Source organism: Lepus europaeus, chromosome 2, assembly GCF_033115175.1.
Source record: "Lepus europaeus isolate LE1 chromosome 2, mLepTim1.pri, whole genome shotgun sequence".
NCBI classification, from domain to species: domain Eukaryota; kingdom Metazoa; phylum Chordata; class Mammalia; order Lagomorpha; family Leporidae; genus Lepus; species Lepus europaeus.
Window position 1 is genome coordinate 51762017 of NC_084828.1, and position 14525 is coordinate 51776541.

General features: G+C 36.2%; 2 protein-coding genes across 2 annotated transcripts in view; one reads left to right on the forward strand and one right to left on the reverse strand.

Moving 5' to 3' along the window:
* The window catches only part of EPHA6 (EPH receptor A6), a 1087270-nt gene that overhangs the window by 608331 nt on the left and 464414 nt on the right, over positions 1-14525 (forward strand). The window lies entirely within an intron of this gene.
* LOC133770924 (DBIRD complex subunit ZNF326-like) lies at positions 699-4614 on the reverse strand. The gene is given in 2 exon segments (XM_062206715.1): positions 699-2317; positions 4339-4614. Coding segments are annotated over 2 exon segments (1779 nt in total). The 5' UTR covers positions 4548-4614; the 3' UTR covers positions 699-747.

Consider the following 14525-nt stretch of genomic DNA (forward strand, 5'->3'; position numbering starts at 1 on the left):
AAGGCTCTCCTAAATTCTAGTCTGACATGTAAGTTCATAAGTTTCTGATGAAAAGTTGCTTGTTTTTCCCATTGTCTAAAGTTCTTTTTTGTGAGATAGGCTTGCTTACTGCTTACTACTCACTTTGAAAGGCTTGTCTCCTTATGGAAAGTAGTTTACTCTGGACTTCATTGTGTCCTGCAGAACCTCAATGATGTGAAAAATGCAATTTCTTTGTTAAACTTGTGTTTTTTCGTTGTTACAGTGAGTGTGGTAGACTTTTATTACTTTCAACATCTGATTTCAAGTGGATATAATATGCTTTCAAAAGCATGATTTTTACAGCTAAAAGTACATTTTGTCAATAGTTCATACTTTATGAGAATATTCATTCTTCTTTCCCACACCATCATCCACTCTATCATTCAAGTTCTCTCTTTTAATACCAATAATCCCCCATTCCTGGTTTCTACTTGAATGTAGTACTTTGCTTTATCATTCTACCTGCCTGATTTGTGGGATTTGTTTTCAGAATTTTCAACATGCAGATTGAAATAAAGGAGTGTGAAAAAAACCTTATTCACACACAATTGCAAGCATCTTCCTCTTTATACATTTAATATTCACTTCATAATATTCCTTTTGTTATATAAAACAAATTTTAATGTGTGGAATGCATGCAACATGAATATTAACTCATATTTTAAGCTATTCTTACCCTTTCCCATATTAGTACAGAAATTTAAAGCTCTCTTTAAATCTAATGCCTTATATATAATTTTCTTCAGGTTGCTCAACGGGGACATCAACAGGCTCTTGCTTTGCTTCTTCCTCTGCTCCCTCTACTTCTCCTCTTCCCTTTATTTCTTCCCCTCCCTCTACTTCCCCCACTGGCTCAGCTTCCCCCACTGCCCCGACTTCCCCCACTGCCCCGACTTCTTCCACTCCCTCTATGTCCCCCTCTCCCTCTACTGTTTCAACTTCTCCTGCATCCTCTGCTTCTTCCACTTCCTCAGCTTCCCCCCCTTCCTCTACTTCCTCCTCCTCTTCTTCCTCAACAGGTTCATCAATCTTTTCTTCATCTTCTTCATCTCCTTCTGTTTGTTGATCCTGAGAATGATCTTGAATTTCAAAAGGATTCTCACCCTTAACAAAACGTTCATATTGTGCCCTCACTATTGGATTATTTAAAATGCTAGTAGCAGTCAAGACACTCTCTCTTTTTGTTTGTTCCTTATAAACCTGTTTCCCTTTCATATGATCAGGATACTTTAAGTGCTGCTGAACTGTACTATGTAAAGCAGGAATATACACACTGCAAGCACTGCAGTGAACAGTCTCCACTTTCATCATGTGATCATCTGCAGTAACACCTTCCATAACATCTTTTTCAATTATTTTGACTATTTCTGGTTGATTATTTGCCTGTTGTTTACGGAGAGATGTTTTCTTGAATTTATTTGCCATACATTCATGCAAAAACTCCATGACTACTTTATCAAATTTGGTTTGTTTCTGAATATGATCTAATGTCTCCTGGTGTGCAGAACTTTCCAGATGTAGTTCAATATCTTTTTCTTCAAATATTTGAAATTTACAAAATGAACATGTAAAAGCCATTCTATATCCATCTCCATACTTTTCACTGTTTTTTTCTCTTCTGCGTCTTTGTTTCTCCCTCCGAGCCTCAATCCGTCACTTTTCTTCCTCTTCATTTTTAGGATCAGTTTTTGTTGGTGATTTGCTGAGGTTCATCTTTTCCATAGGTTTGGCTAGCTTGGGTTTCTTGATAAAGGTTCCACCGGGCTTATTAAATGGCTGCATCATTTTTCTCTTTATTCCTCTTGCAGCAGCAACTGTCACACTGGTGGGTTTGTTTTGATAGTCAACAACAATTCCGGGTCTATGAATGTTTCCAAAATCATCCATATGTCCTCGGCCTCGGCCTCTGCCTGTTGATGGTCCTCCAAAAGCATCATAGTTTCTGCTTCCAAACGTACTTTCAGGATAAGCAGGTGTTCCTCTCCCCCGAGAGCCTACAGGTGCAGGCTTCATATGGGGTGAAGAAAAACTGCTGTAGGAAGAGTAATTCTCTCTTCCTCTGTCCTCCATAAACCCAGGCCTCAATTTTGAACGGGAGTAAGGTGCTTCCCAGCTAGACCCGCCCTGGCTTCTACCTCCGAAAGAGTCAAGGCTATTCCGGTAGGAGCTCTCAAATCAACCACCATAACTACCTCCGAAGCGGCTTTGTTCGGGTTCATTAAAACCATAGCCAGATCTGTACAGATCTCGCCCACCCAGAGAAGACCTGGAGTCGTAAGACTCATAAGGTCCAAACCTGGAAAAGTTGCACAGTGAGGGAAAAAACAAAAGTAAGCTTACTAATGTTATACAATTCAAAAGACAAATTATAAGATGACATTTATCAACTAAAATTCATTTATACCATACTAGATTATACAGTTCTACTTTTATTCACACTTGATTAGGGCTGGGCAATTCAACATGAGACCAGACAGAAAGCTATCTGAGTCAGTTTCTAAATGGAATTGAGTTTCATAAACCTTAAAAATATGCTTTTTTAGCAGCTTTTCTTATTTTATTAAGAAGATTTGACTGTTATCATTAAAGCCCAGCCCTAGTCTTGGAAAAGGTTCATTTGCTAAAGTTCACAAACTATTCAAACTTTCTTTGAATCCATTGCTACTATTGAAAATTACAAAGCATTTGCAACACTTTGGCTTTCAGTTGGGACATAAATTGCAGACTACACAGATATAGGCTATTTGTGACATAGAGAGATCCATTTGCACCCCAATAATCTATATCACAAAACTACTGCATTGTGTCTGTAGTAGTCAAAATTTGGGAAATTATCTCTGATTATAAAATTTAACAATCTACCAAACTTCAGCCAGTGTCAATAATCAATCCTTAATCACTTCTTACTTACAGACTAGCAAATCTAACAAATCTATGAGAATAAATACATAAAATAGAACATAAAAGATCACAATGTATAACCTTTGCATATGAATTTTCAAGGCAGATGAGAAAGAATACATTTTATAATAACTTATTTGAAAAATCATTTCCTGTCAGGAAATTCACATAAAACTACTCTACAAAGGGAGCACACAGTCTCCTCAAGATTTTAATAGACAACAGAAGAAACAAATTATCTTACTTCTCACAAACCCAAAACAAGGATTACAAAAGTTGCTTGTTATCTTATAACAGAGTTTTATAAAGGCCCACAATTATACATAAGACAAATTATAACAACTACAGAAATAGTTTATGCATATCACATTTACAATATAACAGGGCAGTAACTGATAAAACATTTAAATGTGTCACATTATTTCAATCATTCATAAGTATAAGATATTATTTAGTTCTGAATCCTAGAAACCTCTTTCTGACTATATTTTAAAACATCTATCACACAAGCAAACTGCTGTAACTACTCATTTTTTAAATGAAACAGAAAGAAGGAAAGGAAGCATCATTCCATCCATCATTAAGGAATCCAGATCCTTCATTTATGAAGGACAACAGTTTCAATGTCTCCTAACTAGTTTTGCTTATATTTCAGTGGGAATCTTTGTGCCTCAAAAAACAGACCCTCTTTTCCTGAAACGTGGTCAACCCTAAAGCCTATAGTTGTGTAAGGAGGTTTAAGGTTTACACGGTCTCAAAAACGAATATGAATATAAACAAAATCAAGACGTAGGCAGAGGAACTGTATTGATGGCTTTAACACAATGCTCCTAGCCTAGAGCACAAAGTATTTTTAGTGAAGTAGTAACTGTCAATAAATAACCTGGACGTGATTTAAAGAACATTTTTATTATGACAATATGCTCTTGCAACTTATTTAAAATTAAAAGAAACATTCTCTTCAATGTTTCTTAGAAACTGATGTTACTAGACTAGTTCAGTTAAAAGACTGCTTTTGCTACCCTATATAGCACCCCATATTAGAAAAGATTTTCTTTTAAAATCTTAATGACAAGCTACACAAATAAGTACTTCCAGTAACATATTTTTAGGTAGTTTGTTCTGGACTTTTTGATTGATAAGGAGTTAAAAAGTAAAAATGTTCACTGCTAAAACCAGAGTATCTTACTCTTATTACATTGGAATGACAATAGTTATCAGGGGGTTTCCTAAATTAATGTCTACCAGTGATCCTGAGATAACTTTTATACCATTAATTAGTACCTTTAAATGTTTCAAGTGACTATTCAATACCAAACAGTGACATTTATGTATAACAACATAACTAAAAAATACTTAAAACAATATATTCAGAATCTTAGTTAGCTAAGTTGGCCAATTGATTAAGCAATTTACCTGCTACCCCTACCACCACCACTGTGATTGTGCATGCCATATGACTGGTTTAGGTAGGAATCCATGGATCTCTGACCCCCATAGGATCCATGGCCATAGTCACAATCCATCCCTCCATAAGATCCAGGGCCATAATCACGATCCATTCCATTAAAGCCCTGGTACGTATTCCTGCAAGCAGAGTGTGTGTAATCGTCCTCGAAGTCCATGGCGGAGGCTCGGGGCGGATGGCCTCAGAGGCGCTAAGCTGAGCTCTGGCTGGTGGCAAGCGCCTGTGATTCGTGCGGTTCCACACAACCAGTCCACTCCACCGAGAGCGGCACTACGGGCCGGAGGTCACTTCATAATATTCCTGTATACTGTATGGTATGCTTTGAATGCTTCCAACTTAATATAACTTGTGTATGATAACGTTCCTTTTGATATCCACAAACTTTTTCTCTCTTTTTTTTTTAAGATTTATTTATTTTTATTTGAAAGAGTTACACAGAGAGAGGAGAGGCAGAGAGAGAGAGAGGTCTTCCATCTGATGGTTCACTCCCCAACTGGCCACAATGGCCGGAGCTGAACTAATTCAAAGCCAGGAGCCAGGAGCTTCTTCCGGGTCTCCCACACGAGTGCAGGGACCCAAGGCTTTGGACAATCCTCTACTCCCCTCCCAGGCCATAGCAGAGAGCTGGATAGGAAGTGGAGCAGCTGGGTCTCGAACCGGTGCTTATATGGGATGCTGGCGCTTCAGACCAGGGCATTAACCCGCTGTGCCACAGTGCCTGCCCCACACAAACTTATTTTCTAAAACTTAGTGACACTAACTCTATGAAATGTTTGTTAGTACCATTCCATAGTTTAGAAGACTGGAAAGTGTCAAAGGCAGTATTTAACTCAGGTCTTTCCATTACACCTCAGATGTTCTTTTCTCCATCATTTTCATATTTCTCTAACTCTGCAAAAAATTTTGAAACAAACTGCAATCATAATACTATTCCAGTAAGCATTACTAAGGTTGCAGTTCATTACAACCAAAATTATTAAAATTCACTCTGCATTAAAAATGCTTATGGGAATTACTTTGCTCAAATATACAGCTAGTGGATTCTATGTAATTAATGATTCTCAAAAATAATTTAGAATTCTTTCATTATTGATTCATATTCTCTAAATGATTTAAAATTGTGTAATATTACAAGATTGACTAAGTTCTATGGGATAAATTTCCCTGCAGAATGGGAAAATATTAAGCTGTCTTTCTAGCTAGCTGTTTCATGCAAACCAAAACAGACAGTTCAAAAATTATACAATAATTGGGCCAAATAATTATAGGTTTGCTGAATTTTTATGTAAAAGGGTAATATTAGAAGCTGACAACTTTTACTTGTAATATTAAAAGAAAACTCTTAAAACAAAAGAAGGCTTTGATAGATGTTGTCATAGATGTTGTTGATGCATTATGCCCCTCAACCTCAGGAGCATCATTCAAGAGGAAATTTTAAAAAATAGTGTTTCACCTACAAGGAAAGCCCTAACAAGTAAGGTATCTTTTCAAGGATTGCTGCATTTTCTAAAGTTAGTGTTATTTATTCTGATGACCCCTTAAGAGGGTAGTGTTATAATAATCCATACTTTTATAGTACAAAATATATTTTATTATTCAGATTCAAGTATCTGCATATTCTGTGTTATATATTGGACTAGCTTAGTGAATTTATGTCATTGATTTTAGATTCACATTTCTTTGCCTGCATTATAAGTATTTACATTTCTCAGGTAAAATACCAGCTCTGCTGTGCAGTCAACCTTATTTCTACTCTCTTTCCCAAGTAATATTTTATTGATAAATGGAGAAAGAAGAAGGAATTTCACAAATGTTTTGGGACTTTTCAGTAGGGCTTTAATTATTTTTTAAGATTTTTTTTTTTATTTGAGAGGTAGAGTTACAGACAGTGAGAGGGAGAGACAGAGAGAGAGGTCTTCCTTCCATTGGTTTACTCCCCAAATGGCCACAACGGTTGGAGCTGTGCTGATCCAAATCTAGGAGCCAGGTGCTTCTTCCTGGTCTCTCATGCAGATGCAGGGGCCCAAGCACTTGGGCCATCTTCCACTGCTTTCCCAGGCCACAGCAGAGAGCTGGATTGGAAGAGGAACAGCCGGGACTAGAAGGCAGCACCATATGGGATGCCGGCACTGCAGGTGGAGAATTCACGTACTCCGCCACAACGTCAGCCCCGGGCTTTAAATTTAAAATGCTTGTAATTTAGACAGATTCTTATTGGATTCCAAAAGACAGAAATAGTCTGTGTGATCTGCAAAATTGGGGTAGATTTTTTCTTCTCAATCGTTTCATCCATAATGAAAGGGATACATTAGATATATTCTCAAAAGACTGTGTTTCCCTAAATATACTAACTCTTTTACTGATTAATCTACTAACAATTAATTCAGTACAATTCCAAGTTATAACAACAGAGCAGAGTTGTAAAGTTGAATAGTCTTAGGATCGCTAACTCAGAAAGACAAAAAGAAAAAAAAAGAAAAAACGAAAAGAAAAAAAAAAAAACAGTGATCAGGAAAGGCCAGTATAGCACTCATGCTCCTGTTGCAGTTTTCTGTCGGAAGAGTTTCTCTTCGCAAAAGAAACACCAACAGATGTCTGGTGTCACTGTTAACACTCCAGGAGATGACTAGTTGTACAGCATTCTCCACCCACCCAATTCCAAAAATTCAATTACAAGAAACACTACAGAACTATAGCCAATTCTCTTTTGCCCTCATGTGTAACTCAAGCACATAGATGATTAAACAAACTACAAAAAATGGGTTTGATTTAATTACATGGCTAAAAGCCATTTCAATATTGAGTTGAAATCATGATAATAGAATAATAAAATTTCTACAGGTTAACTTATAATTTTATGTTGTTTTGCTGTATAATGTTCTTTGGTATATCCCTCATATTCATCTAATAGTAGATTACTTTACAAACTCCTAACTTTGTGTTCCTTTTTATAGTGATCATTATGCATGGAAGGTTTTTTTAAATAATTTATGCCCCCAGGAAAATAAATTCCATAATAATCCTAACTATTCCTACTGCATAGTGTTTGACATTCATCCAAATACTCCTTTAGGACAAATAGAAGCAGGTGGTAGTTGTGGGAGATGAGATAATTAGGCAGGAACTGCTGGCTCTGAGATGATTCCTGGAGCTTGCATGGTGCTGGGTGTTCCCAATGCATGAGGAAGAGAAGACTGACAGGATACAGGGCAACATGGAATCCCAAGTACATTTGTAGAAGCTGGAGATGAATTGTTCATTATAATCAGAGTTTAAGTAGAAAGTGATCCTTTGGCTTGCCAGCGAGATTTAAATTCAACACTTGTTGAAAGTTGTTCTGAAAATTGCTTCCTCTTTCTTACAAAGGAACCCAGAGCCAGAGTACTAGGTCTCAGTACTGATAGGGTAAATGATTGAGAGTTTAAAATCATGAGGACTTGAGATTTGATGGGGGAATATATAAATCTACAAAGAAATCACAGACTCCAGCCAATGTAAAATAATGTCATCATGGGACATTATAATAGGAAAGTTCAGAAAAGTTTTAAAGCTCAAAAAAAAAGTACAAAAAGTGCAAATATAAGAATGCAGGGAACTGGACAGGTCCTAACAAACTAACCAGAGGTGCTATCACTCTATTTTAATGATGATGAAATTTAGACATGGACCTTAGAACTAACTTATAAATTAGTTAGCAAAATAGAGCCAGAGATCCAACTACACATATAAAGGAGATATGAATCTTAATTTACTCAAAAGTAAAATAGTCTCTTAACAACTCAGTTCTAGTTAAAACTCGACCTCTGTTGCTGATTGTATCTTTTCACACTGGGGATGATGGAGCAAATAGATTTTAATCAGTTTCACTACTCACTGTCTATATTCTGGCTTCTCCTCAGGTAACTGAAACTCTGTTAAGGTCTTTGTCTTGATCAGTTTTCTGATCAATACCTGAGGCTGAGTGTTTATAAATAAAAGAGAATCCTAGTATACAGTTTTGGAGGATACAAGTTCAAGATTGGGTGGTCTCATCTGAGGGTTTCTGTTGAGGTTGTGTTGCAGATGGCATCACAGTGGCAGGAACTTGTGCAGAAGAGATTGCATGGTGAGACAGAAAATCAGAAAAAGAGCAACCAAAGTTGAACAAAGCAGCACTCCAGAAATCTCTTCCAATGGTGGTGCCCACAATGCCTACTTACCACCCACTATGACTCACATCTTAAAGGTTCCACCGCCGCCCAGGACCACCACACTGGGGACCAAGCTTCTGACATTTAGATCTTTGTGTTACACTCAAAGCATGTCCACATAACCACTTTTTTGTCAGTTAAATAGAAATTTTTCAGTCTTTCCATGATAATATCATACTGTGTTGCAAGTTGAAACAATATTGAAAGCAAGTCTAGAATTCTCACGTTTTCCATAACTCGAATTTACTTCTAAATTGGACCAATGAGTGGATACATGAACCGTTCATAAGATTATATAAGTACTGTCATCAACAGGTGACTTTAATTATTTGCAAGGCAGAGTCACACACACACACACACACACAGAGGGAGAGGGACAGCAAAAAGGAGAGGGAGGGAGGGAGAGAGAGAGAGATTTTTCCATCCACTAGTTCACTTTCCAAATGGTTGGAATGTCTGGGTCTGGGCCAGGCAGAAGCCAGAAGCCCAGAACTCCTCCTGGGTCTCCCACATGGATGTCAGGGCCCAAGTAATTGGCCCATCTTCTGCTGCTTTCCCAGGAACATTAGCATGAGCTGGATCAGAAGGACATCAATAGGCAGTCCATCATGGATGCTGGTGCTCCAAGCATCAGCCTAACCAACTGCACAAGACTAAGATTATCCAACAAAACTTAATAACTATAATCATTTGACATAACATCATTTTAATAACTTGAGTGGTTTCATTCAAGTAAGCAATATATGTGGTTCTATTTGTTACATAAGTTATTTATGTAAAAAAAGAACAGTTTTCCAATAATCGACTTCATTCTTGTAGAATAAACACATTGGAAAGGGAAGTAATTTAACTTATATGACTTCAAACCTGGTGAAGTTAAATGATCCATGATTAATATTCTTCTATTGCTTTACAACAGTTGTATTTTTATAATTAGAAACACTCACGTCTAGTTCATACAAGATTTGTTTTCAGTTTAAACTCACTCATCCAGTTGTATCCTCAGTGAGAAAGATGAACGGCTCTGAAATCTTTCTTCAAAATAAAATGTCACTTAAAGGCAATTTTAAATTTAAAGAAAAAATTATTATGTTATAAAAATTTAAAAATTTCTAATTTTTATGTTTAATCACTTCAATATTCTGGCCTTTTCAGAATTTCCATTGTATTTTCCCTTCTTTCAAATGTAAAATGGAAAAGAAGTACTTCATTCTTAAAAAAAAAAAAGAGAGAGAGAAAAAAAAATTCTATGTTGTATATAGAGGCTACACGTTTTGTTAATACTACTTAATTACTTATATGATATTTTTGCCAGCCTAAAGACAAACTTTGATGAAATATAGTATTGAATATAAGTAACAAGATAATTGAAATTTTTCTACAGCAAATATGAAGAGTCATTCCACTAGTTATTTCATATTTTTGGGATAGTTTAGAATCTCAAATAAGCGAGTCATTATTTGAGAAGTCTGATGACAACAAGACACTATTGTCACAAAACCTCATTTTACAAACACTCTGAACCCAAGAATGAAAGACCTGCTTATTCCTTTCTCGGCACACCTTTCCTTTTCTGGTTCTTTTCTGCATCATCAACATTTTATTTCAGTGTCGCCATCAATTAGTAATCCTACCACACTCTTAGGAAATACAACTTTATCTTATTTCAGCTAGAGAATACAGAAATGATATAAACATTAATTTTTCAAGATTCATTTATTTTTTATTTGAAAGTCAAAGTTACACACAGAGAGGAGAGGCAGAGAGAGAGAGAGAGAGGTCTTCCTTTTGCTGGTTCACTCCCCAATTAGCCACAACGGTGCGAGCTGTGCCTATCCAAAGCCAGGAGCCAGGCGCTTCTTCTTCCCAGTCTCCCAACCAGGAGCAGGGGCCCAAGGACTTGGGCCATCTTCTACTTCTTTCCCAGGCCATAGTAGAGAGCTGGACAGGAAGTGGAGCAGCCGGGTCTTGAACCAGCACTCATATGGGATTCTGTCTCAGCAGGTGGCCGCCACAGCGCCGGCCCCTAAAAATTTAATTTTTATTAAACTAATTATTCAGACTAAAACTGGTATATTTTTATAGATTTCTATTTTCCATGACATCCTGTTATTCTATAAACAGATGCCTTTTATACAATAAAAATGTTATACTTGTATATTTTTCTATTTTTCAGTGGTAAAAAAAAATCTGTATTTACCAAATAGAAGGAAATTAATTAAGAAATGCAACGTAGAGTCTCAAATATATTAACATACTAGTCTTCTGGAAAATGTATTCTGTATGCTCTGCAGTGAAGGTTTATATCTTTCCTTCAGGAGAGGGAGAAAACTGGAATCACTTCTCTTCCTCTTTCCACAGAGGGGGAAAGGTTCTCCTTACAAAATCATGTGTTTATTTTCAACTAGTTAGGTCCCCAAGGACACCCAGTGTGGGAGGTTTGGAAGAGGACCCAGAACAGTCAGTGATTCTATTGGGGCATAGCAAAGAATTGGGAATGAGAGAAATGACACGTTTGTATCGAAGTGATCGTTTGCTTTTCTGGGCCTAAAAAACTAACATATTTCTGACCTTGAAGAGGCAGGTTATTTGCTACAGTATTCTGTGTTCTCAGGTGGGGGAAAAAGTATGAATTTAATTAAATGCTTGTCAAGAGGTAATTCCATCTCAAAAATTAATTTTCAGTGCTTTGGAGTTATTGAACATTAAAAATATTGTCACACAAAAAAAGTAGGTGGCCTGTCACAAACATTATGAAACTATTGACCTTACATAGCTTCATCTGCACAACTATTGATTTTTTTCTGTCTTTATTTTGACATTTCGTATGATTTCATCTAAGATTCATCACTGTGGAAATGTCAGGTTTAAGGGTGTGCTTTTATTGTTTGGGAAGAGCAATCTTAGAAATGGTTTACTACTTATCTATTAGAGGCAGTAAGCTGGATTCATCAGTGTTGAAATAATTCAGAATTGGGTTATCAAACTTATTTTTCCAGAGGTTTCCAGACTGCTTCTTTTTTCCTCCCCAAGAAGTGAATTGATTTGTCACTTTGAGTTTTAGATGTCAATAATTTTTAACAGGGCTTTAAAAAAAAAAAAAACCCATGAATACTTATAATTGTGGATTTCCCAATAGATGAGTGACATAGTTAACTCCATCCAGCTCTTGTTAGTTGGGGAGCTGATTGAATCACTACTATACTTCCAAAAACAATTTACCCAGAATATCATTAGAAGTCAGTAATTTATGGAAGTTTATCATCTAAATGTTTTGCCTTGTCTGATTTGTGAACTAGTGTCTTTTTGCTGTCTTTTCCCTTCTCTCCACTACAATGGGAGACAAACAGTGTTTAAAAGACCTCTGAATAGGGCCATACCTAAAATATCACCTGAAAATATATGTCCCTCTTTTGTTTCCTTAGCTTTTCCAATGTGATGTTTGCAGTGTGTTAAAAAATAAACTGCAGACTTCAATTCAACAGTGAATAATTTATGTGTAAATAGATGACTTTTATTAGTATAAAAATTGGAGAGCCAACAAATTATTTGTGGTACTGCAGGCTAGTTCTAAACCAGCCAACAGCATGTAAAAATTATATTTCTATTCAGGATATATTACATAATTTGCAAAGTTCTATGCAAAATGAAAATGTGGGCTCTTTGCTCAAAAAATTATGATTTAAAAAACCCTGCAAATATAAAATGCATAAGGCTCTTCTAAGTATGAGATGCCTATGTCACTACACAGGCCACAGGTCAATGGAGCTGGCTCAGTTTTCAAGTCCTTGCCACGAAAATTTAACTTCCTAATTTTTTGGTTAACGAGAAAGAATTGATCTCCTTACACTAGTGTTTTTCTTTCTAAGGAAAGTAAGTTCAAGCTTAGATAATGTATGTAACAATTCATTAAAATACCACTAGCTAACTAAAACATTTTAAATTTTAAAATACCTATACAAAGTATCTTTTGCTTGAATATTTTTAACTTTTCTTTTTTCTTTTTTTATTTAAGAGGCATCAGTAAAGAAAGACACAGAGAGAGCTCCCAAATTCTGGGTCACTCCCTAACTGCCCGCAGCAGCTAGTGAGGTGGTAGGCCAGGCCAGAGTTAGGAGCCAGGAATGCAGTCCAGATCTCCCATGTGGGTCACAGCAGCTGAAGTACTTTAGTCATCAATGCTACCTTCCAGAGTCTGCGTGGACAGGAAGCTGGAGTCAGGAACCAGAGCCCAAAAACTCCAAAAAAAAACATAGGCATCTTAATTGCTAAACTCCTGTTCCTTATTTGTTTCTTAAGCCACAGAATTATAGAAATATTTTAAATTTAGTATTACAACAAAAGTAAAAATATAACAAAAGGCAGTAAATTCCACTTAATCATTCTTATGCTGACATTTCCTGTTAATGATAGGAAAACCCAGAAGCTTCAAGTATCTCACCATCTGTTAGCAGATTTGCAGAGAAAAGTACTGATAATGAAAATGGCATCATGCACAAGGTGACCTTTAGAAGTTACCCACTATTCCAAAATGATGCTGCTCTCCACAGCAGTGTTCTCAAATCCATGTTCTCAAGTACTTGCTACAAAAGCAGCAATAACTATGGTAAATGAAAGGAAAGCATTGCCATATGATTTGTATCTCATTTATTAATGAAGCATTTTCCTATTGGCTGGAAAAATGTTATAGGAAGCAATATTAAGCTTTAAAATGCATTGGGAGATTTATTCCATGTGATTCTTAAATTCTTAATGTTTGCAATGATTTAAAACCAAGCAACTCTACTAAAATGCATTACATTTTTAGTGGCTTTTTTTCTTTAATTGAATGGGAAAACTAAGATTTTTTTGAAAATTTCTAATGTTTTAATTATGGTATTTGGTTCAGTGAGGAACAATCCTCCTAATGAGAGCTGGCCTACATAATGACATTACTCAGTGTATTATTTAATCAGATTTTTCATTCAGTTCCAGCACTTACTTCTTGCTGTTACATATTCATAGCAGATAGTCTTATACTAGCATGTGTATTAATGTTAATTGAAGTTATTCAGGTGGATGACAAAGAAAATTAGACCCCTCAGGGTATCGTCTTCCCTTGTAGCTTAAAAAAAGAGCTTTCAAGAAGTGCATATATAAATTTGAACAAAATACCCTACTGCACCTGCCATTGTAAATTCTCCATGTATTTGAGCATGCTACCGAGCATGTCTCTGACAGATATGTCTCATAAAAAGAATTCAAATAATGAATGAGATTTTAAAAGGAAATTCTGCATAAATTCTGAATGTAATTTGACCTTAAAATTTTAAGGAAGTATTTTAGTAAGGTTGGTCATTTTTGCTGAGAATAATTGTGTTCTATCCAAAGAAGGAAAATAGAAGGTAGGCAAAATGTATAAGCATATGAGAGAAAAATTTAAATAAATATATTAGGAAAAAGTTACTGACAAACTGATGTTAGCTCAGTTGGCAATAAAGTATACATACTTGGACTTGAGAATGAAGGATGGAAAAATAATGGGGGAAGGAAAAACTCATTGGTTTAGCATGTCAAATGCTTGTGTTTATATAACTCAGTAATCAGATCTGTGTCTGTTATGGGACATTAAAAAGAAAAGCACTGTGCTCATGAAACTTGTGAAATATTTAAAATCATTTGGGGACAGGTGTTTGGCACAATGGTGAAGCCATGGCTTGGAACACTTGCATCCCATATCATAGTCCCTGGTTCAAGTCCCTGCTCCACTTCTAATTCCAGCTTCCTACTAATGTGTACCCTGGGAGGTAGCAGGTGATGAGCCAAGTACTTGGGTCTCTGCCACTCATATGAGGGAACTGGATTGAGTTCCATGCCCCTGGCTTCAACCTGGCTCACCATTCATCGTTGTGAGCATTTGAATGGTGAACCAGTGGATGAAAGATCTGTTTCTCTGTCATTCAAAT